The 27,149-nt window shown below is 42.3% G+C and overlaps 1 protein-coding gene across 6 annotated transcripts; it reads right to left on the bottom strand.

Moving 5' to 3' along the window:
* Positions 1-242: 242 nt before the first annotated feature.
* LOC110526571 (enhancer of mRNA-decapping protein 3) lies at positions 243-27,051 on the bottom strand. Of its 6 annotated transcripts, none has more exons than XM_036980962.2 (8): positions 26,920-27,051; positions 24,656-24,830; positions 22,593-22,786; positions 16,660-17,022; positions 9,616-9,769; positions 4,879-5,096; positions 3,260-3,633; positions 243-2,878 (listed from the first exon to the last, which is right to left on the bottom strand). In XM_036980962.2, exons 2-7 carry the CDS (start codon positions 24,817-24,819, stop codon positions 3,299-3,301), a joined length of 1,428 nt encoding a protein of 475 aa, XP_036836857.1. In that variant the 5' UTR covers positions 24,820-24,830; positions 26,920-27,051; the 3' UTR covers positions 243-2,878; positions 3,260-3,298. The 6 variants fall into 6 exon arrangements, 3 of the variants coding, with proteins under 3 accessions (XP_036836857.1, XP_090094980.1, XP_036836856.1); XR_016496868.1 differs by having other exon boundaries at positions 585-2,878; positions 4,360-5,096; XR_016496869.1 differs by having other exon boundaries at positions 243-3,633; positions 4,879-6,721.
* Between the last annotated feature and the right edge of the window lie 98 nt (positions 27,052-27,149).

The raw sequence follows: 27,149 nt of genomic DNA, 5'->3' as shown, positions 1-27,149 counted from the left end.
TTCTGATGATTTTCACCACCTTTGCATGCATTCATCTCAAAGCTGCCAGCACTAAGCTTAATTAAAAATGTAAAAAGAGAAACAGAGGCAAACTTTTTACATCATCCCAGCACAGCACAGGCTATATTGTAGCTTCCTCAGGTTGTGGCTACTTAGAACCATCTGGTGGACAACCTGTGAAAATGCATCCTCAGTACCCCAACATACAAATAATATGTGAACACAAATCTGGCACAAACATGAAGAGTAGCCACATGTCCATTTAATAAACTAAAACACTATACATTTGCTGCAGCTTCATAGAAGTGTGACTTGGAGAACTTTAACAATTACTATACACATTCCCACGCATGATCTTGTAACAAACGTCCCCCCCCCAAAACAAAATTGTAGCTGTGGTCTGTGGGATAGGCATAACAAATAAGTGTGCTTTCAAGATTCCTACAAAAGTAGTGCATGTGGCACATTTTGCCCCCTTGTATTTTCTATATAAAAAAATGGATGAAGTGGTCTTTATTACAACAACAGGTCAACAGAAATTGAAATGGAAGTGTTGAAAAAATGAAGCCCTTTAAAAAATTGAATATTTTCTATGCAGTGTCACATTTAATGTTTATCAGTCATTAATTCTCAAGCTTGATCTCAGTATACAGAACAGTGTCAACTGTCAAAGTACTTGTGGTGTCACATGCTTCATCTGCCTTGCTGAAATTCCTTTATGATAAAGGATAACGTTTATTATTCCAGTTTACACACCAATTCCTAAAAAAACAAAATCCTGATTAAATCTGTAATGATATGATCAAACAAAAGTGGTTTAGTTCCTCTATCATGACATATGAGATTAGCCACTATCCCATTGCTAGCTACCACGAGGACACTTCCCCAAAACTATTACTGTAAGTCCTTAAGAAAATTACTAATTAGCTGTGCGAAAACATGGCCTGTTTTCTGGCAAATGTTTTGTAACAATATGACCATAAATCACTTAAAAATAAATATGTCTGGGCTGGAATGTCACAATACAAGATCATCATTTCCCAGGGAAATATTTCTGAAAGTAGCACTTTTAGATGACAAAAAAAATCTCCTGTAAGACTTCTCACCTCAGCATCCTTAGGTCTCTGGCATCACATGCAGGAACAGGCATTCCTCTCAAAGCTGACAACAGCAGCAGCCTCAAGGAGCCCAACTACTAAGCTAAAATACGTGTTTTGGATGCTTTATAAAGATACATTGTGTTGTTCTATTCTCACATCATAACATGTTATGTAGATACCTGCAGTATCTGTAGTTGGCACCTGCAGTGAGATGGCATACATTTACAAAAACAGGCTACATACACTTGTAATACGTGAGAAAGCTCATTGCGTGACATTGTTGAGCAACACAGCATTATTGAGCAACATTATCAGAGATAAACAAAAAAATATAAACTCATAGTCCTACCAACTAGAACACAATTGGCAACAGATGCCATTGATTCACTGTATTACATGTACTGTATGCACTATTAACAATAGCCTGATTTAGTCGTTTGGAAATGTAGAGCAGATACAGACAAGACAGTACTTCCAAGTCATAAAAGTTGCAAAGTTGTAACCCAAACAATTCAGATCAATCCTCATCGACTACCCATGAAAATAAACATGTGCAAACACACCAATAATTGGATTTAGAATAATAAAAAAATAATGAAATACAGTTTAAGAAAGCAGTCAGCCTCAATACCCTTGGAGCCAAACCTAAATCTAACTCATTCACAAAAGCTCCCTAAAACACAATGTCTGCACTCCATACTAAGACCATACTAAAATGCACCGAGTGTTTGCAAAAATCGCTAACCGTTTGCAAACATAATTCAGACATCCTGGCCAGTATGTGACCTAACAGGTCTGTAATTACAGATCTGTTTACACAACCACAGAACGTCTCACACAAATCCGAGTCTGGCTCAAGCGCATTTGAAGATCCACTTTCAAAATGTTTGCAAAAAAATAATATCCGAGTCTTATCTACCGCGGCCCATCTGTTTAGCTGCACATCCAAGGCTTGTGTTCGGAATTTAAATGGCATATTGCCTATACAAATGAAATACAAACCCAATCCTATCAGAAAGTGAATTAAATGGTACAATGGCTACTACTAGGAAAACTATCTTTACATTTTTTTTTCTTGACAAATGCTGTAATACTCAGTGTAAACTAAATGGTACTGCTTGGCAAATGACATGTTTACAAAACCTGAAGCAAGAACACAGTCACGGCAGCAAAGGTAGAGCCTGTGTACCTTTCTACTGTGTATAGCTCCTTAACAGATACATATGCATACCCTTGTAAACTATTATAAGACTGTATGTGGCCTTATCTGACAGGTGTCAAACAGATATGATTTCATATGAGAAGTGTAAAAGACAGAGAAACTATGTTTGTGTGGTAACACAAATACACTGAAACAAAAGTGTTGAGCACCACTTTACATCTTTCATTGCAGTGTTGTTAGAAATATAGCCCAGATGCAGCTTTAGAAAATAAATGCATTCAAACAAATCCAAAACATCTTCCCTATTTATCAAAAACAGACAAATTCTTAAACATTTTCTTCTTAGATAGAGAAAAGAGGACAAACAAATGTGTTTGTTCCGAGTTGATACCAGTGCTAGCTAAATACAGATTTCAATTGAAATTCGCTACAACCAATGTTGACCAAAAAGTGGCATTTAAGAAAAACACACCAATTGAATTTAGTGAGAATAAGGGCATTTCAAATAAATATCTCCAATTCAGATCATAGGGCTTTTCCCAGAGAGGCGAGAGAAATTGAGCTCTGCTGTGGGGCACTGGGTCAGCCAGGTCCTGTGGTCTCCAGTCCACACAATCTACAGTAGGAAACAGGAAGTATGTCTCAGGCCCAGGGCTGGTCACACGGTCAGGGTTCATAGATACCACTATGAGTCAGTCTCTTAGTCAGCTCTCTGTAAACATAACATACTCAAGACTGGCTGATAGAGGGCAATGCACACACATAGCCCTTATCACAAAGCCCAACGGGACAGGAAGCCCTCCTCTTGGAGCTTTACCCTTCTCCCGTGGCACGCAATACACTCCCAGGGGTCAACCGGGAGCAAAGGAAAAACATATACCAACCAGCAATACAATTAAGTGCCAATTCTGAAATCCCCCCACAACCTTTTTTCAGTAACTGTACACATCACCCTCTAAGAAGGCCTTCTGTATTTCACTAGAATGACAACACAAACCTGTGCACAGCCAGGGCTGGTAGGTTGTGGCAGGTCCTGCTATGTAGAGTGTAAAGGAATAACGAATTTGCAGCCGAAGGGTGAATGGTAGTTGATGCCCACTTCCTGGAACACCTGCTTCGGCACCCCGATGTCACACAGGTAGACCCTAGCCTCTCCACCATCCAGAGGCAGGGGCAGGCCCAAAGACAGGGTCCACTTGGCCTCCACGGCCTGCTTCTTGCCACTCACTGGAGGGTCAATGCTGAGCACCGGAGCCCTGTTCTGGTTGGCCCAGTCCGCAGCCGCCAGGTACCAGGTCTTGTCCCTCAGGAAGCCATTCTCATGGCAGTCCAGACAGTTGATGACCAGGTCCACTGGGCTGACTGGCAGGTCTGGGAGGAGAGAGAGGGACAGAGATCAGGGTTTGAACTGAAAGTTTCTGAGTAGCTAGACCTCCAGCAGAGGGCAACATCGTTTCAGTGTACTGCTGTTAAAAGCAGACAAGCAGCACAGATTTGAGTGTTTAGCTAATTGTGCCTTGTGTGTCTAACTATACTGAATGGAAATATAAATGCAACATGTAAAGTGTTGGTCCCATGTTTCATGAGCTGAAAAAAAAGATCCCAGAAATGTTCCATACGCAAAAAAAGCTTATTTTTAAATTTTGAGCACACATTTGTTTACATCCCCGTTAGATTGCATTTCTCCTTTGCCAAGAAAATCCATCCACCTGACAGGTGTGGCATATCAAGAAGCTTATTAAACAGCATGATCATTACACAGCTGCACCTTGTGCTTGGGGACAATAAAAGGCCACTAAAATGTTGTCACACAACACAATGCCACAGATGTCAAGTTGAGGGAATGTGCAATTGGCATGCTCACTGCAGGAATGTCCACCAGAGCTGTTAACAGAGAATGTAATGTTAATATCTCTACTATAAACTGCCTAAAATATGTTTTAGAGAATCTGGCATGTGGACAAGTGGTTTGCTGATGTCAACGTTGTAAACAGAATGCCTCATGGTGGCGGTGGATTTATGGTATGGGCAGACATAAGCTACGGACAACGAACACAACAGCATTTTTTCGATGGCAATTGTAATGTCCAGAGTTACCGTGACGAGATACTGAGTCCCATTGTCGTGCCATTCATCCGCCGCCATCACCTCATGTTTCAGCATGGTAATGCACAGTCCCATGTCCCAAGGCTCTGTACACAATTCCTGGAAGCTGAAAATGCCCCACTTCTTCCATGGCCTGCATACTCAGACAGGTCACCCATGTTTGGGATGCTCCGGACCAGTCATATGAAATCCATAGATTAGGGCCTTATGAAGTTATTTCAATGAACTGATTTACTTATATAAACTGAAAAATCTTTAAAATTGTTGCATGTTGTATTTATATTTTTGTTCAGTATACAGAGGGAAGTGTCTACTCTAGATTAGAACACAATGGTATTTTTATACAGCTCATGCCAACAAAAGAATACACTACCAGGAAGTGGATTCACCATCCTCACTATCTACAATCCATTTACCTTTCCATCTACAGTCTCATCACATCTAATGATTTCAAAAGCTGACAATATCTGTGAACAGAGAACAAATCTGTTAGTCAGGATAAGTCGGTACCTTTGATGCTGGCCACCTGCTTGCCGCTGGTCTTGCTGTAGAGGGCGAGCTCGTTGGTAATGGACTCCTGCATCTTGACGAAGTTGGGAAGGAAGAGGATGACCTCCACCTCGTGGTTGGCCAGGTGCCGTCCACAGCTGATGCCCTGGGCCCCCTGGACATGGGGGCCACACAGCAGGGCCACCGTGGGACGCTGGTGATTATTCTTAGGTGTCAGCCTGGGGACATCCAAGAGACATATGTGATTTGTTTGTTGTCTTATTTTGATTTATCATCAATACAAATAGTACAAGCCAAGGCCTGGGATATGTGATTACTGGTGGATTAGACAAACTTTGTCTTCATTGAGATAATTAATTGTGCAGAATACAATCATGACTGATCTGAACATCATGATCTGCAGTTTCCACACACTGCAAACAAATGAGCATTATCATCACCTCAGGACTGCATGGGTAATAAACTGGTTGTTGTGCAAGGGTTTCCCTTTCTTATAAAAACACAACTCTTCAACTATAGCATAAAAACCAGAGGAAGCCTTTATCTGCAATCATTGTAATCAAGGTCAGTGGAGCATTGTGTCCTATGTCGACCATAAACACCTCACGCTTTCAATTGGCTGTTACACCTTTCCATGCAAAGTATTAGCTTTCTGTCATGATTAACTGCTAAAGCCACTGTCTATTCGTCATAAATATGGAGTTTGCATTGACTCCTTCACACGCATAAAGAGAAAAGCCTAAAGTAGAGGGGAAATGGAAGCTTCACAGCCTGTCAGACATTCTTGACTTAACAGGGAGAATGATTTGTAAATACACTAGATGACAAATAGGGGGGCGCTGTTTTGAAGCCACCGCGCTTCCATTTTGGTGCTCCCCAACCATTGTAAGTAATAAAAAAAATGGAAAGTCTTTGCAACTCTGTCTAGAAGGCCAGCATCCCCGAGTCGCCTCTTCACTGTTGATGTTGAGACTGGTGTTTTGAGGGTACTATTTTTGCTTTGGGTACTCAACTAGTCTAAAGGCAGCTAGTTTTATTGCTTCTTTAATCAGAACAACAGTTTTCAGCTGTGCTAACAATTGCAAAGGGTTTTCTAATGATCAATTAGCCTTTTAAAATTATAAACTTGGATTAGCTAACACAGGAGTGATGGTTGCTGATAAATGGGCCTCTGTACGCCAATGTAGTATTCCATAAAAAATCATAGTCATTTACAACATTAACAATGTCTACACTGTATTTCTGAACAATTTGATGCTATTTTAATGGACAAAAAAAAGTGCTTTTCTTTCAAAAACAAGGACATTTCTAAGTGACCCCACACTTTTGAATATCCAGGAAAACAGAAGTTAAGTAAATAATTCTAAAACCATTCCAAAAATACAATAATGATGCCAATTTGCTAGATAAAGAATGCACAAATATTGTTTCTCACGCAAGTTTATTGTTGCCCACACAAACATCCCTTATTTATATATGTTGGGTTGTAGGCCCAACTCTTTCAACAACATTTCTGAGTACTCCATAGGTTTTCATACTTCCCGGGAATGACTAATTCTGACTAAACGGATAGCTGAGGTCCTTCACTGCTCAAAGCTGTGCTAACTGCATCCTGTGTCGCATGTCGACGTCTCCTCGAAGCTGTAGCAGGTCATCCGTTGTTGGTGGTGGCACTTCAGGGAGTCTTGGATCATCTGATCTCAGTATCATTCCCCTTGGTAGCCCCAATCGAGAGCCCAGTGTTCTCAACACTGCTCTCTGAAGTTCTGGGCTGTAGTCCTGTGCAGTTTTCAATGTGTAGACACTCTACCTTCAAGACTTGTTATTGTAGAGTCTCCTTTAGCTGAATGATAGAATAATATTTGGTGAGTATTTTGTCTATGGATTTTCATTACCATCAGTACAGAACTGTAGCGTGCAACTACAGGCTACAAAACTCTAGATCCTCTTTACTCCACACACAAAAACACATACAATGCCCTCCCTTCAGCAAATCAGACCATCACTCTATCCTCCTGCTTCCTGCTTAAAATATTTTTTGCAAGACCTGCCACATCCAAGAGCGTCAGAGCCGGTGTAGTAGGATTCGATTTTCGTCCTGTATTGACAATTTGCCTGTTTGATGATTCGCCAGAGGGCATAGAGGGATTTCTTATAAACTTCAGGGTTAGTGTACCGCTCCTGGAAAGCGGCAGCTCTAGCCTTTAGCTCAATGCGGATGTTGCCTGTAATCCTTGGCTTCTAGCTGGGATATGTATGTACAGTCACTGTGGGGACAACATCATCAATGCACTTAATGAAGCCGGTGACTGATGTGGTAAACTCCTCAATGTCATCGGATGAGTCCCGGAACCTATTCCAGTCCACAGTGCTGGCGAAACAGTCCTGTAGCTTAGCATCCGCTTAATCTGTGCACTTTTGTACTAAGCGGCCTCTGTGCACTGGTACTTCGTGTTTGAGTTCTTGCTTGTCAGCAGGAATCAGGAGGATAGAGTTATGATCAGATTTGACAAATGGAAGGCGAGGAAGAGCTTTGTATGTGTCTTGGTGTCTGGAGTAAATGGTGATTTTGAGTTTTGCGCCTGTAGTTGCACATGTGATTGGTAGAAATTAGGTAAGATGGCAACTCCTATCCTCGGGGGCCTGATTGGTTTCACACTTTCCTACAGGCCTATAATAATCACACCTGATTCAACAAATTGTATTCTAAAATAAGGACCATGATTAGTTGATTATTGGAGTCAGTTGAGTCAGCTGGGGTTGGGGCAAAAGTGTGTCACCAATCAAGCCCCTGAGGACTGGAGTTGTCCAACCCTGACATAGATAGACAACCAATAAAACATTCCCCATCAATCCCCATTTGGAATATGATTTTACCATTTGACAACTATGAAAGAATTGCCTTTGATAACTATCAATCTTAGATATTCAGAGTAAATACATTAATTGGAGAAGTAGGCTATTAGACAGAATGAGGACTTAATGTTTCCAGTCATTTCATATAATTTCATGTTACAGTCTTATACACTCAATACATGTGTATATTTTGGGCTGTCTGTTTACATCTCAGCCAGACAGCTCAAACGGCGAATATCATAGTAACATCTCTATACAGTAGGATAATGTTGGGCTAGAATGTCATCAATAATCAAAGTAAATCCTGTGCAGTTCATTTTCCTAAACAGCTTAGCTAGATAGATGCATAGCATTAAAATATGTTACTTTGTTATTACTGTTCTTAGCTAGCTAGGGGAAACAAAATGATGGAACAGACATGGTCAAAAATATTTTGCTAAAGCCTATGCTTACCGATCTGATTCTGCTCCAATACTCAACAATGGTGGGGCTGGAAACAGGCTTGCTAGGTGTTGATGTCGATTTATTCCTTTCATGACTGAAATTATATTTCAGGTTCAAAGATATTTTTGAGAGCTTTGACGTCAAGCAATGAAGTCCAGTTCAGATACAACAGCCAACAGGAGACAAAACTAGCTAGTTTAAGAATGTTGTGTTGTACAACAGCTGACTAAAGACGGGGCATTCCGATCAAGAAGAAGAGACGTGCAGTTGACACCGCTTCGTCAGTGAATCTTGGAAAATCCAGCCGACGACATGACAGGTTCTAAAACTAGACCCTTTTCAGATCAAACAAACCGTTGCATTGTGTCTCATCTTGTGTATTTCAAATTAACTTTATGATCATGGCTATTCCTTGCCAGTAGAGTAGTGTGTGAAATAGCTAGCTAGCTAATATCACAGCGTGACTTTCAGACCACAGAAATATAACACAAGGTCAAGTGACGTCAAACACATAAATTAGGTAGCTAGTTAGGACTTATTAGTGAAGCTAAATGTTATATTCAAATCAAATAAAAACAGCAATGTCAAAGTCAGCAAATAAGCTGCACACGCTAATACAAACTATTGGATGTGTGGCTTGACAACAATCAAAACAAGCAAACCAAAATAAACACTTGCATACATATTTACAACTAAATATCAAAAACCATCATTTCACTTTATATCTAGAAAGATGTATTATCTACCTAACAATGTCTTACATTTTCAGCAGAAAAAATGCAAACTGTGTCAGTTTTGAATCCCTTCAACTCTCATTGTTCTCTCCACTGAGTGAACGCAAATCCGAGGTTTACTCTAGTCTTGGCCCCGGCTCTATCATTTTCCCTTTTCTCCTTCAGGCAGGCTAAAGGTGCAATATTGTTATGATTGCATCACATTGTATGACCACTAGCGATTAACTCAAGCTTTTGAAAAAGCTCCATTCATTCCTATGGAGGACTGCTTCTTCTGAGAACTGCCAATATGTCCGACCGGTGGCTTCAAAACCTCTCATCGGCCAATACATAGCATCCGCAATCCAGAGTTTCATTGATCAGTGCCTTACAGGGAGGTTAATTGCCAGTTTAAAACACCTTACTACAGTATATCACCACGGCAACAATACAAGAAACAATTAAAAATTGACAAAAATAGAAGGACAAAGGCATGTTCGTATAACCTTGGGTCGTGTTCATTAGGGCACACCGTAGCAAAACACCTTGGAACTGAAAACAAAACGAACACTTCTTATCGGGCAAGTTCCGATATTGTAGTACGGTACCTCCCCATTTCGAACCGTTTTCTTTAGTTTCGTGCCTATTGAACACAACTCTGGTATCAATGAAGCCTGTTGCATGTGATGTTACCCCAGTAGAGGAAGCCCACCCAGCCACTCACCGGTTGGGGCCCCCCAGTAGAGTGAGGGCCATCTGGCTGGCACACACACCAGTCATCTCCAGCCTCCGCTCCAAAGACAGGCCATGCCGCTCCGCTGAGGCCAGAAGACACTTGTGAAGCTCGTAGGACACACTGGGGACAACCAGGCCAGAGTCTAAAGTCAGAGGAGCGAGAGAGACAACAGGGGAAAATAAACATGTATTAGTTGTTATTGTGCCAGATAATAATATATGTAGCTATGAGAAGAGTAGAGATTGGAATTTTAAAAAGTTCCAGATTTCCCCCAAAAATATATGGAAATGGTACTAAAAATAGAACTGTATAGAATCCTCATAATCAGTGTGACTAGACATTATCAAAAGGAACTACAAGGCCTAATTCACCAACAGCATGAACTTTCACGATGAGGACAAACACACACACAGGAACTCCTCAAGGAGTAGGAGTTCATGAATAAGCAGAACATCCCCTCACGCGAGGAGCCAGTTCCCTTGGGAAAGCTTCTTCCCTTGACCTGATCTCTTTCCAATCACGGAAGGAAGATTCCCTTCTTCCCCTTTCATTTGTCACTGTTGTCTGCCGCAACAACAAAGAGAGTGTCATATTTTGTAAAGGGCTGCCAAACATGAGGATGCGAACTGAACTGCCTCTCCTAGCTATCCCCTGCGGTCTTCTGGAGAGGCTGGGTTCACACGCTTCAGCTCATCCCTGCTGAGCTCCCTCAGCATCCCCATAACCAGAGCTTTGGGCTGAGAAAGACACCGGCGGCAGCCCCCCGGGCCCACACACACTACCGCCACACCTCACATAGGACTCCACCAAAACATAAGGGTACCATGACAAAGGGGAAAATTGATAACAGATGGTTAAGGTGTACTGGTTGGTACACCCATGTGCCAATGAAGATGGCTAATGTTTGTGGGAGTGTTGCAGCTTGACTTCTTGAATGAATACTCAGTTCCAGGACCACCCACACACACATTCAAGGTTTTCTTTATTTTTACTATTTTCTACATTGTATAATAATAGTGGAGATAAACACTATGAATTAGAAAATATTTCTAAAAACCTGTTTTTGCTTTGTCATTGTGGGATATTGTGTGTAGAGTGATAAGGGGGGAAAAATATTTTATCCGTTTTAGAATAACGTAACAAAATGTGGGAAAAAATCAAGGGGTTTGAATACTTTCCAAATGCACTGTATGTGTGTATGTATGTACAGTTGAAGTCGGAAGTTTACATACACATTAGCCAAATACATTTAAACTCAGTTTCTCACAATTCCTAAAAACACCCTGTCTTATGTCATTTAGGATCAGCACTTTATTTTAAGAATGTGAAATGTCAGAATAATAGTAGAGAGAATGATTAATTTCAGCTTTTACTTCTTTCATCACATTCCCAGTGGGTCAGAATTTTACATACACTCAATTAGTATTTGGTAACATTGCCTTTAAATTGTTTAACTTGGGTCAAACGTTTCAGGTAGCCTTCCACAAGCTTCCCACAACAAGTTGGGTGAATTTTGGCCCATTCCTTCTGACAGAGCTGGTGTAACTGAGTCAGGTTTGTAGGCCTCCTTGCTCACACATGCTTTTTCAGTTCTGCCCACAACTGTTCTATAGGATTGAGGTCAGGGCTTTGTGATGGCCACTCCAATACCTTGACTTTATTGTCCTGATACCATCTATTTTGTGAAGTGCACCAGTCCCTCCTGCAGCAAAGCACCCCCACAACATGATGCTCCCACCCCTGTTCTTCCCGGTTGGGATGGTTTTCTTCAGCTTGTAAGCCTCCTCCTTTTTCCTCATAACGATGGTCATTATGGCCAAACAGTTCTATTTTTGTTTCATCAGACCAGAGGACATTTCTCAAAAAGTACTATATCTGTCCCCATCTGCAGTTGTAAACCATAGTCTGTCTTTTTTATGGTGGTTTTGGAGCAGTGGTTTCTTCCTTGCTGAGCGACCTTTCAGGTTATGTCGATATAGGACTCGTTTTACTTTGCTGTTCTGGGATTGATTTGCACTTTCCCACCAAAGTACGTTCATCTCTAGGAGACAGAATGCGTCTCCTTCCTGAGCGGTATGATGGCTGTGAGGTCCCATGGTGTTTATACTTGCGTACTATTGTTTGTACAGATGAACGTAGTACCTTCAGGCATTTGGAAATTTCTCCCAAGGATGAACCGGACTTGTGGAGGTCTACAATTTTTTTCTGTGGTCTTGGCTGATTTAATTTGATTTTCCCATGATGTCAAGCAAAGAGGCACTGAGTTTGAAGGTAGGCCTTGAAATACATCCACAGGTACACCTCCAACTGACTCAAATTATGTCAATTAGCCTATCAGAAGCTTCTAAAGCCGTGACATAATTTTCTGGAATTTCCCAAGCTGTTTAAAGGCACAGCCAACTTATTGTATGTAAACTTCTGACCCACTGGAATTGTGATACAGTCAATTATAAATGAAATAATCTGTCTGTAAACAATTGTTGGAAAAATTACTTGTGTCATGCAAAGTAGATGTCCTAATCGGCTTGCCAAAACTACAGTTTGTTCACAATAAATGTATGGAGTGGTTGAAAAACAAGTTTTAATGACTCCAATGTAAGTGTATGTAAACTTCCGACTTCAACTGTATATCTATCTATCTATCTCTCTACTGCTCAGGTCTGTGTGTCAACACAGTAGATGATATCTAGGAAAGACCAGCCCAGGGAACATGGTTCCTAGATACTGCCACAACCATGTCATTATTCTGGTAGCTGCTCACGGAACCCTTTAAAAGAGCCCTGTGCTAATCTCTACCTATAGCCCATGGCACATTAGTCTAGAGAGGAACACTAGCTGGAGGGGCTGCACGGCTCAATATCCCTTTGATAGTGAAGCAGGTAAGACCTTAACGGCCTGTTCCAAAGCGCTGGCCTGGCATTTGAGTGCTCAGCGTGGCCTCCCTGCTCATGTATTATGTGCATGCAGGCACGTATGCAGCTATCAGAAACACACAGGCATATCACTCAAGGCAGAACACATGCAATGTGACATGCAAACACACACCTGCAAACAGCAGATAGACGGATGTCGTGCCTGGGTGAAATGAACCTTATCTCTTCCCTCTCCGTATCTCCACATCCCTCCCACTGTTCCAGTACAAGGACAGGTAATATGTTACAGTTGGGTGAGAGAAACCCAGTCTACTCTGCTGCACCGTTCCTCAGACAATCACGTGAGCGATAAGCACACAGCAAAGTTAACTGCTCCTTGTCATGCAACCTGCCACTGAGGAGAGGGAAAGGGAGAGGTGGGAGTTGCACTATGATCTAATTGCTTTTTGACCATCCCGCCAGCTATGTGTGTTTGTAAGGAATTCCCCTGCTACAGCCCCCCACCCCGATCCTGTGTACTCTCACACTCACACACCCACTCCACTACACGCAATGCTCAACCTGCTCAACTGGGTAGCCAGGAGCACGCAGCGGCAGTAAAATAAACTGAGCTGGAAGCAATCCTTCAAGCATGACAACGAGAACGTTGAAGCTGAAATCAATACACACATGCAGGCAGGAAGCGGGTCATGGGTGATTAGGGCTGGCGCTGAGAGAGGGAGGGGAGAGAGAGAGAGAACAAGGAGTGAGGTTGCACAGTTTCACAAGGCTCCTCCAGACTACAGGCCTGTTACTGCTGCAGTACCAAGGGGCTGCGAGCCTCTAACACTCCAGACACTCCATAACCTCAGCCCTCATAACTATGATTAATGCAGGTCAATTGATTAGAAAGTTCCATTTGAGGACCTCCCGAGTGGTGCAGCGTTCTACGGCACTGCATCCCTGGCTGCGCGGTTTGGCGTGTCATGTTTCGGAGGACGTACGACTCGACCTTCGCCTCTCCCGAGCCCGTTGGGGAGTTGCAGCGATGAGACAAGATTGAATTTGGGGAGAAAGAGGGAGCACAAAAATGTTCTCATGTCACCAGACCAAGGGAATCAATAGCTGTGAATAACACTTGTCCTCAGCTCTCACGCCCTCTCCTGTCACTCTCCTGTCACTCTCTCCACCAAAGGTAGTTAACAGAGCAGTGCTTTGATTTGTTCTGTGGCTTTAGTGAAGAGATTACAGTGAAGAGATTTGAGTACATGTGTAGCAGTGGAGGCTGCTGAGGGGAGGAAGGCTCATAATAATGGCTGGAACGGAGCAAACTGAATGTGTTTGATGTTGTTGATACCTTTCCACTTTTTCCATTCCAGCCATTACCACGTGCCCGTCCTCCCCAATTAAGGTGCCAACGTGTAGATGAGGAGTGGTTTAACACACATAGCAATTAGCAAAGGACAGCAGACAGACAATATGTTATCCCAACGCCAAACATTTGTTTTCCTAGCCCCTTTTCTGTTGTTGATTTAAATGTTTACAGTGGATAGGAATGGATTCAGGTGAGAGCAGCCTGGAGTAGGGTAAGGGTTTGTTCCACATGTAGTGTGGTTGCATCCCAAATGGCACCTTATTCCCTATGGGCCCTTAGCAAAAGTAGTGCACTATATAGGGAATAGGGTGCCATTTGAGTGGTAACCTGTGTGTGACTATGAGAGGTGCTGTTTATGTAAAGCTCAGAGCGGTCTGATAATTACAAGGTACAGAGGATGGGGCTTAGCATGACAGAATTCAGGCAGAGGTAGCAGACCTGCCCAGCCCGTTCGGTAAAAAGAGAAAAGCGTCCACATTCAGCTCCCAGTTCTCAGCACCAGGGACAAGGCTTTTAATGGCCGCCTGGCCCGCATTGTCATCATAGTCACCGCACTGCTGTCGCCATGATAACTCTGGCTGGCGGCCATGTTAGGCTACTTACATAACCCTTTCTAAGAACTGTTGCACATTTCACATACCTGTATGTCGGTACAGTATGTACTGTAGTGTAGCGGGCTATTTGAGACTAGGGCTCACATTCATGTAGTGAGTCATTTCATGTAGTGATTTAAGTTATCCAGTGAGGTGTATCAGTGTAGTGTCTTTGTCTGGGAGTATTTAGTCAGCTGCTAACAGAAGCACAACACTCCTATCTCCATGGGTGCACAGAATGCATTCTATGATTCTCTCTCGGAGGACCTGAGCCCTAGGACCATGCCTCAGGACTACCAGACATGATGACTCCTTGCTGTCCCCAGTCCACCTGACCGTGCTGCTGCTCCAGTTTCAACTGTTCTGCCTGTGATTATTATTATTTGACCATGCTGGTCATTTATGAACATTTGAACATCTTGGCCATGTTCTGTTATAATCTCCACCCGGCACAGCCAGAAGAGGACTGGCCACCCCACATAGCCTGGTTCCTCTCTAGGTTTCTTCCTAGGTTTTGGCCTTTCTAGGGAGTTTTTCCTAGCCCCCGTGCTTCTACACCTGCATTGCTTGCTGTTTGGGGTTTTAGGCTGGGTTTCTGTACAGCACTTTGAGATATCAGCTGATGTACGAAGGGCTATATAAATACATTTGATTTGATATGACTAATAGCGATGGTATTGGCATCGCTATCCTTTTTCCCTAATGAGAGAGCGAGCATGTGTGTGAGTGTGCTTGTGTTCCACTAAGACCTATATGACTTTATGCCAACACCAGAAACCAGATTTGACTGGCACTGATCCCCTATCCCTACAGCGTAGTGATTGGTCCAGCGGAGCCAGAGTGATAGGTATTGCTCTTCTTGTCACACCTTGGAATCCAGGCCAGGGGCCTAGCATAGTGTGCCATTCACTTATATCCTGTATGAAACCAATTATATAACACCCTTATAAAGAGTGGGACTGCATGGTGGGGCAGTGAGCTCAAAGCTCAAAAGTCACCTGCTGCCTCAATCAAAAGAGTAACCAAAGTTGGAGCCGAGCCAGCACAGCACATTGCAGAAGTGGGAGGTGGCCCTCTCTGGCCAATAGGAGACAGTCAAACCCACACCCAGCAAAGAGTTTCAGTGTTGCTTCACAGAAGCACAAGAGGTAGGCCTACATTAGACCAGCACTGTCACTGAGAACGTATACTATTTCTGTCTAAAGTCAATACTGACATGGAGGGGGAATTCAACTAGTTTCCAAAGTAAACACTACAATCATTATCACCGGTCCGCAAGACACGCATGCAACAGAAAACATCCTGAGGGTAGAACTTGTTGTGTCGGTCATCAATTCTTCTCATTTTCAAGAGTCAAAAAATATATATTTTTAATGGTAAATCCCCATTCTCTGGTTGAATGGGTCACCAATCTAGATGTTTTCCCATCTTTGAGCTACATGAAAAACATTCTAGTATCTTAAAGGAGAGAAAAACAAACAAGAGACTGTATGGACAGAGAAGAATAGCTCATTAGAGTTGTGTGTGTGTGTGTGTGTACGGTGGGTGTGTCACTCCGTAGGGAGAAGCCAGCAGTGATTACTGAGAGGGAGAGGCTCAGCCTCTTCACCACACGCTGCACACGGGCTGGGCTGTGACCGGAACCTATATCTCTCCCCCATCACATCGCCAGCCCGATGGTCTTCACTGAGAATACCGACACTGTTGCGTCCGATTACTGGGTATTTATTTTTCTTGCTTGTTGGTTTAAGGTCTATTTTAGAGCTGTACACAATGTCCTGTCTCTCCACTAGTCTGGCTCGCTTAGCCAAACCCATGGGTCTACTGTAGCCTCAATAGATCCAGCGGCTGGGGTGAGAGACACTCAGGGCCTAAGGGCACTGGCAGACAGGCCTCTGGAAGTGAATGTGTGATGACAGATGTGAATGGAGAGTGTTCTATCTGTCTAACCCTCAGGGCAGCAGGTTTCTAGATGTGGATGTGTGATATATATGTGAATGGAGGGCTCTCTCTCTCTCTCTCTCTCTCTGAATGGAGCGTGTTGTGTTCGCTCTCTCTCTCGCTCTCTCTCTCTCTCTCTCTGAATGGAGCGTGTTGTGTTCGCTCTCTCTCTCGCTCTCTCTCTCTCTGAATGGAGCGTGTTGTGTTCGCTCTCTCTCTCGCTCTCTCTCTCTCTCTGAATGGAGCGTGTTGTGTTCGCTCTCTCTCTTACCAGTGCAGTACTCTTTGCCCCCGTGCTGTGGGACCGTGATCTGCCGGTAGACGACTGGTTTGACCTCCAGGATGTTCTCATCGTGACGGTAACGTGTGGGTGTACCACGTTCGCCACCGGGCGTACCACGGGAACGTGCCCCATTGCAATCTGTGCCGTCAATCTGCGAGAACACGGCTGCCTTGTCGAACAGTGCCAGGTTTGCCTCAAAGTCAAAGTCTGTGTCCAGACCCTCATCCATGTCAGCACCAAAACACTCGTCGTCCCTGAGCCTCATCTGCCCTCCACCTCCTCCGTTCTTCACTCCATTCTTCTTCGGCGTGGCCTGGTTTGGCCCTCGGTTACTAGATGATGATGGAGGACCTGAAGAAGATAAATCAAGACATTAGAAGGACTATTTATTCCGATTTCTTTTTACAGTATATATTTTTATCTAACCTTTATTTAACTAGGCAAGTCAGTTAAGAACAAATTCTTATTTACAATGACGGCCTACCAGGGAACAGTGGGTTAACTGCCTTGTTCAGGAGCAGAACGACAGATGTTTACCTTGTCAGCTCAGGGATTCGATGTAGCAACCTTTCGGTTACTGGCCCAATGCTCTAACCACTAGGCTACCTGCCGCCCCTATAGCCTGACTAGCTAAAATCCCAGTTAAGAGAGTAATATTTCTGACTGGAGTCCATTAATCTCTGTCAGGACTCCAGTCTGTTTTCTAATGTGTCCTCAATACTGATCTTATCCTATGGCTGTATCAGGAGCTACAGTTATATAACAAGCAACATCAATAGCACATTAATAATACAGGCTAGTAGTTTTCTACCAACACACAATCCTCAACACACAACGTTTAGATACATGCATGGCGCACTAACAAATCAAAAAGAACCTACTGGAAAAAAAATAACTGGAAAAACCGGGTGTTCAACCCTAACTGTGATGAGGTCTCACGCTAACCTAGAGAGAGAGAGAGAGAGAGAGAGAGAGAGGCACAGCCGCACGCAAGTGTCACACTGACAGCTAGGTACTTTAGGCTCTCACGCAAGATACACACCAAGACTCTCAGTCAAGTCACGTACACACTACTGTTGTCACAATGGCATTGTCACCCGATCACACCGACTGATCTGAGACCTGCTACTATATCAATGTATTTTTGACAATGGAGGGGAGTGAGGGACTGCTTAAAAAAAACATCTGTTCATATGTGTGCATTAGCTTTTCAACATAGGCAAACATTTTACAATGAGACCACACAGAGTATAATTACCTACAGGTCTATTGTAAATCTCAGTGAATCAGATGCCTGAATGCACTGGGCAACGCTCCAAGTCAAGCAGAGAATAATGAACACCAAGTTAGTACTAGTGTCTGATAGAATTGATGTGAAAATGTGGAGAGGTGTAAGAATCTTAGGTTCAATAAAGGCTGAGATATTTGAACAAAACATGAACTTGAGCCATGTGAAAAATCATTGACTGAAACTTCACAGTGAACTACATTTCAAAGACTGATTAAACATGACCCATATTTAAGTTACACACATTACAAGCAAATGTTTCTTACAGAAAAATATGACACCAGTGAGTGAGATAAACACACAGGAGCTAAACTGGAGTGAACAACAGCGTGCTGTGACAGCGTGTGAGGCTTGGCAACATGTTGCTGTGTTGTGTGGAGGGAAATGTGTTCACATGCAAGGTAAGACTGACAGAAGGAAAATAATGTCAGTCAGCCGCAACAACTCCCTCTGTGTGTGTGTGACACAGTCCAATTTGTTTTATTTTACCTTTATTTAACTAGGCTAGTCAGTTAAGAACAAATTCTTATTTTCAATGACGGCCTAGGAACAGTGCTGCCTTGTTCAGTTCATTTTTACCTTGTCAGCTCGGGGATTCGATCTTGCAACCTTTCGGTTACTAGTCCAACGCTCTAACCACTAGGCGACCTGCCACCCCAATCAAGAACAGGAAGGAAGAGCTTTACTGTACACTTAATGTATGTACCAGGGGCACAGGAAAACCAAAGGGCTAAGCTGATAGCATGTATAGGAACATTTTTATATGCAAAAAATAAATTTAAAAAGCTATTTTCCCCTCCAATTATACTCTTAACAAGGTATGTTTGGATCCAAGATAATCCACTCGATTTGCATAGGACTATGCATCCTTCATTTCATTCCTACATTCCCATCCTAAATCTCCCAGCAAGATTAATGTCAGATAATTACAAATCATTTGCACAGCCCATGATCTTGTATAAGTAGTCCGTAACCCCACCTCCCTTTCTTTCTATGGCCCCCTGCTAAGGGGCTGGTTAGGGGCATGGCATTGCGTGTGAAAGGGTCAGCCCAACCCCTGCCACTCAGCACTTTGGTCTCATGCAATTTGTGCATTAGCTCCCTTGGCTGTTGGCCCAAGAATCTGGAGATTAAAATAAAAAATCCAAAAGGTAAACAGTGCTTCCACAATTGATATGGCCTGGCCCCTTCCAAGCGCACTGCCACTGGGACAACATGGCTTCCTGTGGGGGGGGGGGGGGGGGGGGGGGGGCAGAAGGGCACTAAGGCACGTAAGCCAGGCCTTGCATAACCTCTTTAGGAGCAGACACAGCGAGGGGGGAATGTTTATTGATCTTAGTCACACACGTATTGTAAAGAGGAACTTTGGTACAAGCCTTTAGCACGCTATGGGAATGTGGGGAAGTCACAGCATTGCAAACAGTGCCTGGCTGCTTCCGAGCTCAGTAAGTAGTAACCTGGTGACACCATAGACTAGAGGAAAGGACACCGGTTCACCAGACAGACAGAAATAAACTAGACTGATTAAGCAGACTACTACGTAGTAGTTATTTTAAAAGGGTTACTGCTTTATGGGTTGTGGTTATTATACCTGGCAGAAATGATTAAAAAAGTATTCTCATAGTACATCAGAGGTTAATAATTTACTAAAATGTGCCAAAACACTGCAGGGATTTGTGTCTGATAAACAGAAATAACAGAGCAGAGACCAAACAAAAGAAACAGAAGCCCTTAATGTATGAATATGCCAGTCAGGTAAAACATAGTGTAACCTTTCCCTTCCTATCCACAGAGCCTAGGTATCTCTCAGAAAAGACAAGTGCATAAATGTTACTATGATCAAAAAGAGAAAAAAAATGCCAGGTGAAGCAATGTGTTGGCTTGGCTTCAATGACTGCTGACAAGCTGTGCAGATCCTAGAGATTAGGGAGTGGATTTACATGTGACACTGATACTTGTAGTTTCACATTTCCTCCTGTCACTGAATAAGGAAAAAGATCAACAATGAGAACTTTCTGCTCTATAATCACAGTCAGATAGCGGGAAATACGTTTATGGCTGTGCTTAAACTGTCTTATGTAAACATGTCATAATTGAGAAATAGCCTCGTTCCCAATGTGACAATGTGTTGAGTGTACTTTCTAAATGGGACTAACTGTTACGGTTGGCACCAAATTCATTGGGTTAACACATGAAGGGGCTAAATATAGTGTGGGTCAAATGTATTAGCCTACATCTAGCACTCATAAGCAACAGAGGCAGAGATAAAAATGCATGTAGTCATTGAGTGTGATGGTTAAATAAAAAGGTTAAATAAATGGTGTAAGATTCTAATGCAATAAATAGCGCATTCAGAAAGTACTCAGACCCCTTAACTTTTCCCAATTTTTGTTATGTTACTAGGGCTGTGGCGGTCACCAAATTTCATCAACCAATGATTGTCAAGCCAATAACTGGTCAGTCTCATGCTAATTGACCATTAATTAAACACATTTAGCATCTCCTGGCTTCCACACACAGCCTACAAGCCACCAATGCAGACCTTTGGAACATCTATATTACAAAAAGTATAATGCATTCATGTAATATAGCCTACACCGTCACAATGAATCTATTATTTATTTTAGACAGGTCTAAAGAAACATGATATGAAGAAAATGTAGTCAGAATAGCACACTCCGAGTTGTCCTTATGTTAGGCCTTGATCTGGCTATGCCAAATAGCCGTGGGCTACACTAGTTTGTTTAGCAACAAGATTTGCTTAGAAATCTGTGGCATTATTTTATAGTATGAAGAATACAATTGATACAAGCCAACAAGGAGTAGGCATAACGAACAGCAAAAGCACGAGCCTATGTCAATCTACTATCCCCCATAGTACAAATGTCAACCTATTCTATTCTGTGTGAGAAATAAATATGGTAAGCGAGTCTATAGGCCTAGCATACAGAAAGCTGATGGGATCCTCCTCTTTTAAGTAGAGGCCATCACTCTGTTTTCTCACGCAATTGCATAGCCTTTCAAAATGTTGCGCAACATGAGCTCAAGGCCTCTAATGAAGTGTTTGATTAGATTTTCGAACACATTTGCATTGATGCCAGAGTGATTAGAGGGACAATAATGTGCAGAGTACCAGGTAGTTAGCAAGTTTGGTAGGCTACTAATGACCATCAGCAGCATTAGAGCTTGGAGAAGCCTAATTACCATGACTCGTGAACGTCGGTGTGACGGTAATACGGTCACCGCAACAGCCCTATATGTTACAGCCTGATTCTAAAATGTATTACATTAATTTTTTTCATCAATCTATACACAATACCCCATAATGACAAAGCAAAAACTATTTTTTGCACATTTACTGAAATATACCATTTACATAAGTATTCAGACCCTTTACTCACCGATTACACCGATTACCGATTACAGCCTCATGTCTTCTTGGGGATGACGCTACAAGCGTCAATCTCTGCAGATCCTCTAAAGCTCGGTCAGGTTGGATGGGGAGCGTTGCTGCACAGCTATTTTCAGGTCTCTCCAGAGATGTTTGATCGGGTTCAAGTCCAGGCTCTGGCTGAGCCACTCAAGAACATTCAGAGACTTGTCCAGAAGACACTCCTGCATTGTCTTGGCTGTGTGCTTAGGGTCGTTGGAAGGTGAACCTTTACCCCAGTCTGAGTGCTCTGGAGCAGGTTTTCTTCAAGGATTTGTCTGCACTTTGCTCTGTTCATCTTTTCCTCAATCCTGACTAGTCTCCCAGTTACTGACGCGGAAAAACATGCTTCACCGTAGGGATGGTGCCAGGTTTCCTCTAGAAGTGACGATTGACATTCAGGCCAAAGAGTTCACTCTTGGTTTCTTCAGGTCAGAGAGTTTTGTTTCTCATGGTCTGAGTCCTTCAGGTGCCTTTTGGCAAACTCCAAGTGGGCTGTCATGTGCCTTTTACTGAGGAGTGGCTTCCGTCTGGCCACTCTACCATAAAGGCCTGATTGGTGGAGTGCTGCAGAGATGGTTGTCCTTCTGGAAGTTTCTCCCATCTCCACAGAGGAACTCTGGAGCTCTATCAGAATGACCATCGGGCTCTTGGTCACCTCCCTGACCAAGGCCCTTCTCCCCCGATTGCTCAGTTTAGAAGGGGGGAAGATCAATGGAAACAGGATGCACCGGAGCTTAATTTCGAGTCTCATAGCAAAGGGTCTGAATAGTTAAAAAAGGTATCTGTTTTTTTAGCTTTAATACATTTGCAAAAATTTCTAAAAACCTGTTTTTGCTTTGGCATTATGGGGTATTGTGTGTAGATTGATGAGGGAAAAATGAATTTAATCAATTTTATAATAAGGCTGTAACGTAACAAAATGTGTAAAAAGGGGTCTGAATAATTTCCGATTGCACTGTACATAAGAAGGCAGGCTGTGGCCATTGTAGAACACACTGAAGAAACCCATGGCCTATTCAAATGCACTCAGTCAGACAGCACTCTTTGTAGCTTCTGGAGAACTGCTGATAGAAGATGGTGTTCCACTACCACTGTATAAAAAGTCGCCCAGCCCAATTGTTGTTACCTGAAGGGATGTTGCATCGGGGCCTTGCAACCAGTTTAAAAAATAAAACTCCCAAACTAGTCCTCTCATCTCACCTTTGCGTAAAATGGTAATAGGAGCGGTGGTGGAATGGGTGTTGTTGGCAGGGTAACCACCTCTGCTATTCTGACCACTCTGCCCTGAAGATTTGACAACTGGATCAGACAAGACCCCCTGTCCAGCACTGGCTCTGCTGACACCACTTTGAGTTTGGATATCCAGGAACTTGAGCTCTTTGATGTCCATAGCACTGCACAGAATGTAAACATTGACATGTTAGACATGTTAACAGTAGATTGCTTAAAACAAATAAGTAGGCCCCTATGTATTGTGAAATAACTAGAGCAATGCACAGAATGTAACTAGTATGTACAGTGGGCAAAAAAGTATTTAGTCAGCCACCAATTGTGCAAGTTCTTCCACTTAAAAAGATGAGAGAGGCCTGTAATTTTCATCATAGGTACACTTCAACTATGACAGACAAAATTAGAAAAAAAATCCAGAAAATCACATTGTAGGATATTTAATGAATTTATTTGCAAATTATGGTGGAAAATAAGTATTTGGTCAATAGCAAAAGTTTATCTCAATACTTTGTTATATACCCTTTGTTGGCAATGACAGAGGTCAAACGTTTTCTGTAAGTCTTCACAAGGTTTTCACACACTGTTGCTGGTATTTTGGCCCATTCCTCCATGCAGATCTCCTCTAGAGCAGTGATGTTTTGGGGCTGTTGCTAGGGAACACAGACTTTCAACTTCCTCCAAAGATTTTCTATGGGGTTGAGATCTGGAGACTGGCTAGGCCACTCCAGGACCTTAAAATGCTTCTTACGAAGCCACTCCTTCGTTGCCCGGGCGGTGTGTTTGGGATCATTGTCATGCTGAAAGACCCAGCCACGTTTCATCTTCAATGCCCTTGCTGATGGAAGGAGGTTTTCACTCAAAATCTCACGATACATGGCCCCATTCCTTCTTTCCTTTACACGGAACAGTCGTCCTGGTCCCTTTGCAGAAAAACAGCCCCAAAGCATGATGTTTCCACCCCCATGCTTCACAGTAGGTATAGTGTTCTTTGGATGCAACTCAGCATTCTTTGTCCTCCAAACACGACGAGTTGAGTTTTTACAAAAAATATATATTTTGGTTTCATCTGACAATATGACATTCTCCCAATCTTCTTCTGGATCATCCAAATGCTCTCTAGCAAACTTTAGACGGGCCTGGACATGTACTGGCTTAAGCAGGAGGACACGTCTGGCACTGCAGGATTTGAGTCCCTGGCGGCGTAGTGTGTTACTGATGGTAGGCTTTGTTACTTTGGTCCCAGCTCTCTGCAGGTCATTCACTAGGTCCCCCCGTGTGGTTCTGGTATTTTTGCTCATCGTTCTTGTGATAATTTGGACCCCACGGGGTGAGATCTTGCGTGGAGCCCCAGATCGAGGGAGATTATCAGTGGTCTTGTATGTCTTCCATTTCCTAATAATTGCTCCCACAGTTGATTTCTTCAAACCAAGCTGCTTACCTATTGCAGATTCAGTCTTCCCAGCCTGGTGCAGGTCTACTATTTTGTTTCTGGTGTCCTTTGACAGCTCTTTGGTCTTGGCCATAGTGGAGTGTGACTGTTTGAGGTTGTGGACAGGTGTCTTTTATACTGATAACAACTTCAAACAGGTGCCATTAATACAGGTAACGAGTGGAGGACAGAGGAGCCCCTTAAAGAAGTTACAAGTCTGTGAGAGCCAGAAATCTTGCTTGTTTGTAGGTGACCAAATACTTATTTTCCACCATAATTTGCAAATAAATTCATTAAAAATCCTACAATGTGATTTTCTGGATTTTTTTCTCTCATTTTGTCTGTCATAGTTTAAGTGTACCTATGATTAGTTGATGATGTACCTATGACAATTACAGGCCTCTCTGATATTTTTAAGTGGGAAAACTTGCACAATTGGTGGCTGACTAAATACTTTTTTGCCCCACTGTATGTAGCCTGAGTCTCAGATCTGTTTGTGCCGTCTTGCCAAATACCAACTCCTATGTCATTGTCACCGCAAATTATTTCCTGAAATCTGTGACGCAGGCTAATCTTTCTGTACTTCACCATGTGAAAGCCTTACCTGAAGGTGACCTCAGGGACAGGGCATCTGACCCCATTGTGGAAAGGTTGTCTGAGAGAGATGGTCTGACTAGTCTGGTCCACAGATGACACTTCTCCCTGGTACATGCCCAGGGTTGGTCCACAGTTTATTGACACCAGACTACCCAACCAGTCTGCAGCCATTCTCTCTGGATCTAGGCATATATGGAAGACAGAGAAGAACTTCACAAATACGTCAAAGCTTTCTGATCAATGGGATATTTGTCAGATCTAGGAAGTCTAGGAAGAAGAACTAAATCAATCTTATTTTTTCAGGTTAGAAAAATACCACTCTAAAAATAATACAACAATTAAATATTAATGGTCTCATCACAGATGATCCCAAATTAATCTCTAACTTCAGTTGCAACTTACTTCTACATGAATTTATATAGTTCTAAGTATTGAGGTTTCTTCAACTTTTTTCTTTGACTCTCTGGGGGATGTGAAATCAATTGGGGAGGCTGAGAGGTAACAGTGTGATGACCCTATTATAGTTGAAGAGATCATTTATTCTATTGAACACATTCAAAATAAAAAGTATCCTGGGATTGATGGTATATCTGCTGAGTTTTACAAAACTTTTTCTCAACAGTTGGCCCCATTTCTGTTTGAGGTCTTTTCTGAAAGCATTACAAATAAGTATCTCTCCCAGTTTGACTCCAGGTCCAATTACATTAATACCTAAGCCCAAGAAAGACTTGCTTCTACTCAATAATTGGCGTTCAATCTGTCTGCCCAATAATGACTACAAAATATTAGCCTCTATTTTTTCAAAAAGAATGAAGGAAGTATTGGACTCAATTATAGAAGAGACCCAATCTGGCTTCATGAGGAATAGACATATCTAATAATATCCGACTATTCTGATTTAATCTTCGAAGATCGTTTTATTGTCGTCTTAGACTTTTATAAAGCCTTTGATATAGTGGAACATGAGTTTATATTTCTCTCCCTTGAGAAATTTTGTTTTGGGGAATTATTGATGTACTATTAAAACTCTTTATATGAATGGGAATAGTTCGATTCAATTAAAGCATGGCACTTCTCCTAGATTTGATTTGAAAAGAAGAATTAGGCAAGGTTGCCCAATTTCACCTTACCTCTTTCCTGCTTGCAACCCAACTTCTTACAAGTTCTGTTAAACCAGCAATATAAAAGGGATCTATTGCTGACAGATATATTATCATAAGTCAACTTGCAGATGACACAACCCTCTTTTTGAAAGATGCTGACCAGATTCCTAGAGCAGTCGATGTGATAAATATATTTTCCAAAGCATCTGGTCTTTGCCTAAACCTTAATAAGTGTAAATTGTTTGCTGTTAAAGACTGTGTGATACCCTCTATATGCAATATTCCAGTCAAGGAAAAAGTAACATACCTTGGGATTACCATATCTAAGGATCAACAGGAAATATACTCATTAAATGTTATACCTATTATTGAAAAAGAAGAAGTTGAACCATTGGTTGCAGAGAGATTTATCCTTGAAAGGTTGAGTATTGCTTTCTAAAGCTGAAGGTATCTCCAGGCTTACTTATGCAGCCCAGTCCCTACATCTTGACAACAAAATAGGTAAAGCGGTTGACCAGGTGCTTTTCAACTTCATCTGGAAAAATCGTACACATTATATTAGGAAATCTGTCGTTATGAACTCATATGAATATGGTGGTCTCAATTTTTTAGATGTTACTACTTTTGAATAATACTTTTCAGGTAAATTGGGCTAAGCATTTTTTTAATAATCCAACTAATGGTGTAAAAAAGTCTAAGGACTTAGTTACAGGTCTAAAATATGAGTTCCATTGGCTATACAATTGGCTAACAGCGGGGTTAACCACAGCCCTTTGTAAATGACTACTAGCTACCTAACGTAAACTGGCTACTCACTCATCACTTACCTACTCTGGCAATTACGTCGTTAGCTAGCTAGCTAGGAAACAAGCTGGCAGTGTAGCTGTCAAATAGCCTAGTTAGCTATCACTGTGTTAAATCGGTATCTAGCTAGGTAACCAAATAACGCAACTAGCTAGCTGTTCCATTCGAAAAGATGGCTAGCTAACGCTACCTAGCTAACTAAATAGCTAGCTACTGCCAAATTGTTGTGAACGCTAACGTTAACGAGATAACGTTAGCGTAGCTAAATCAGAGATCATGGCTAACGTCGGTTATTAATATATCCATCCTCTCCACTCTTTTGTTATTCATTAAACGCTGTCAGGTAAAATTGAAAATTATATACCTTGTTTTTGTGTATGATAGTTTTTTGTGATGAATTTGCGAGTTTGCTAACAACACTTTCTGAACTCGAAGAATCTGTGTTGTTTCCTGGTCACAACGTCACTTCCTTCGCTTTCCCCACCTGCGTTCATTGATTGTTTATGCAAGGGGGCACCAATGGGGCCACATGTTGCTGCAAAGGTGTATTAAGGTAAATGCAATTATGATAAAAAGTGAAGGCATTATTTACAA

Source organism: Oncorhynchus mykiss, chromosome 6 (genome assembly GCF_057628025.1).
Source record: "Oncorhynchus mykiss isolate SJ-2025 chromosome 6, ASM5762802v1, whole genome shotgun sequence".
Taxonomy (NCBI): domain Eukaryota; kingdom Metazoa; phylum Chordata; class Actinopteri; order Salmoniformes; family Salmonidae; genus Oncorhynchus; species Oncorhynchus mykiss.
Note: the sequence above shows the minus strand (reverse complement) of the source record. Positions and strands in the feature narration are given on the sequence as shown.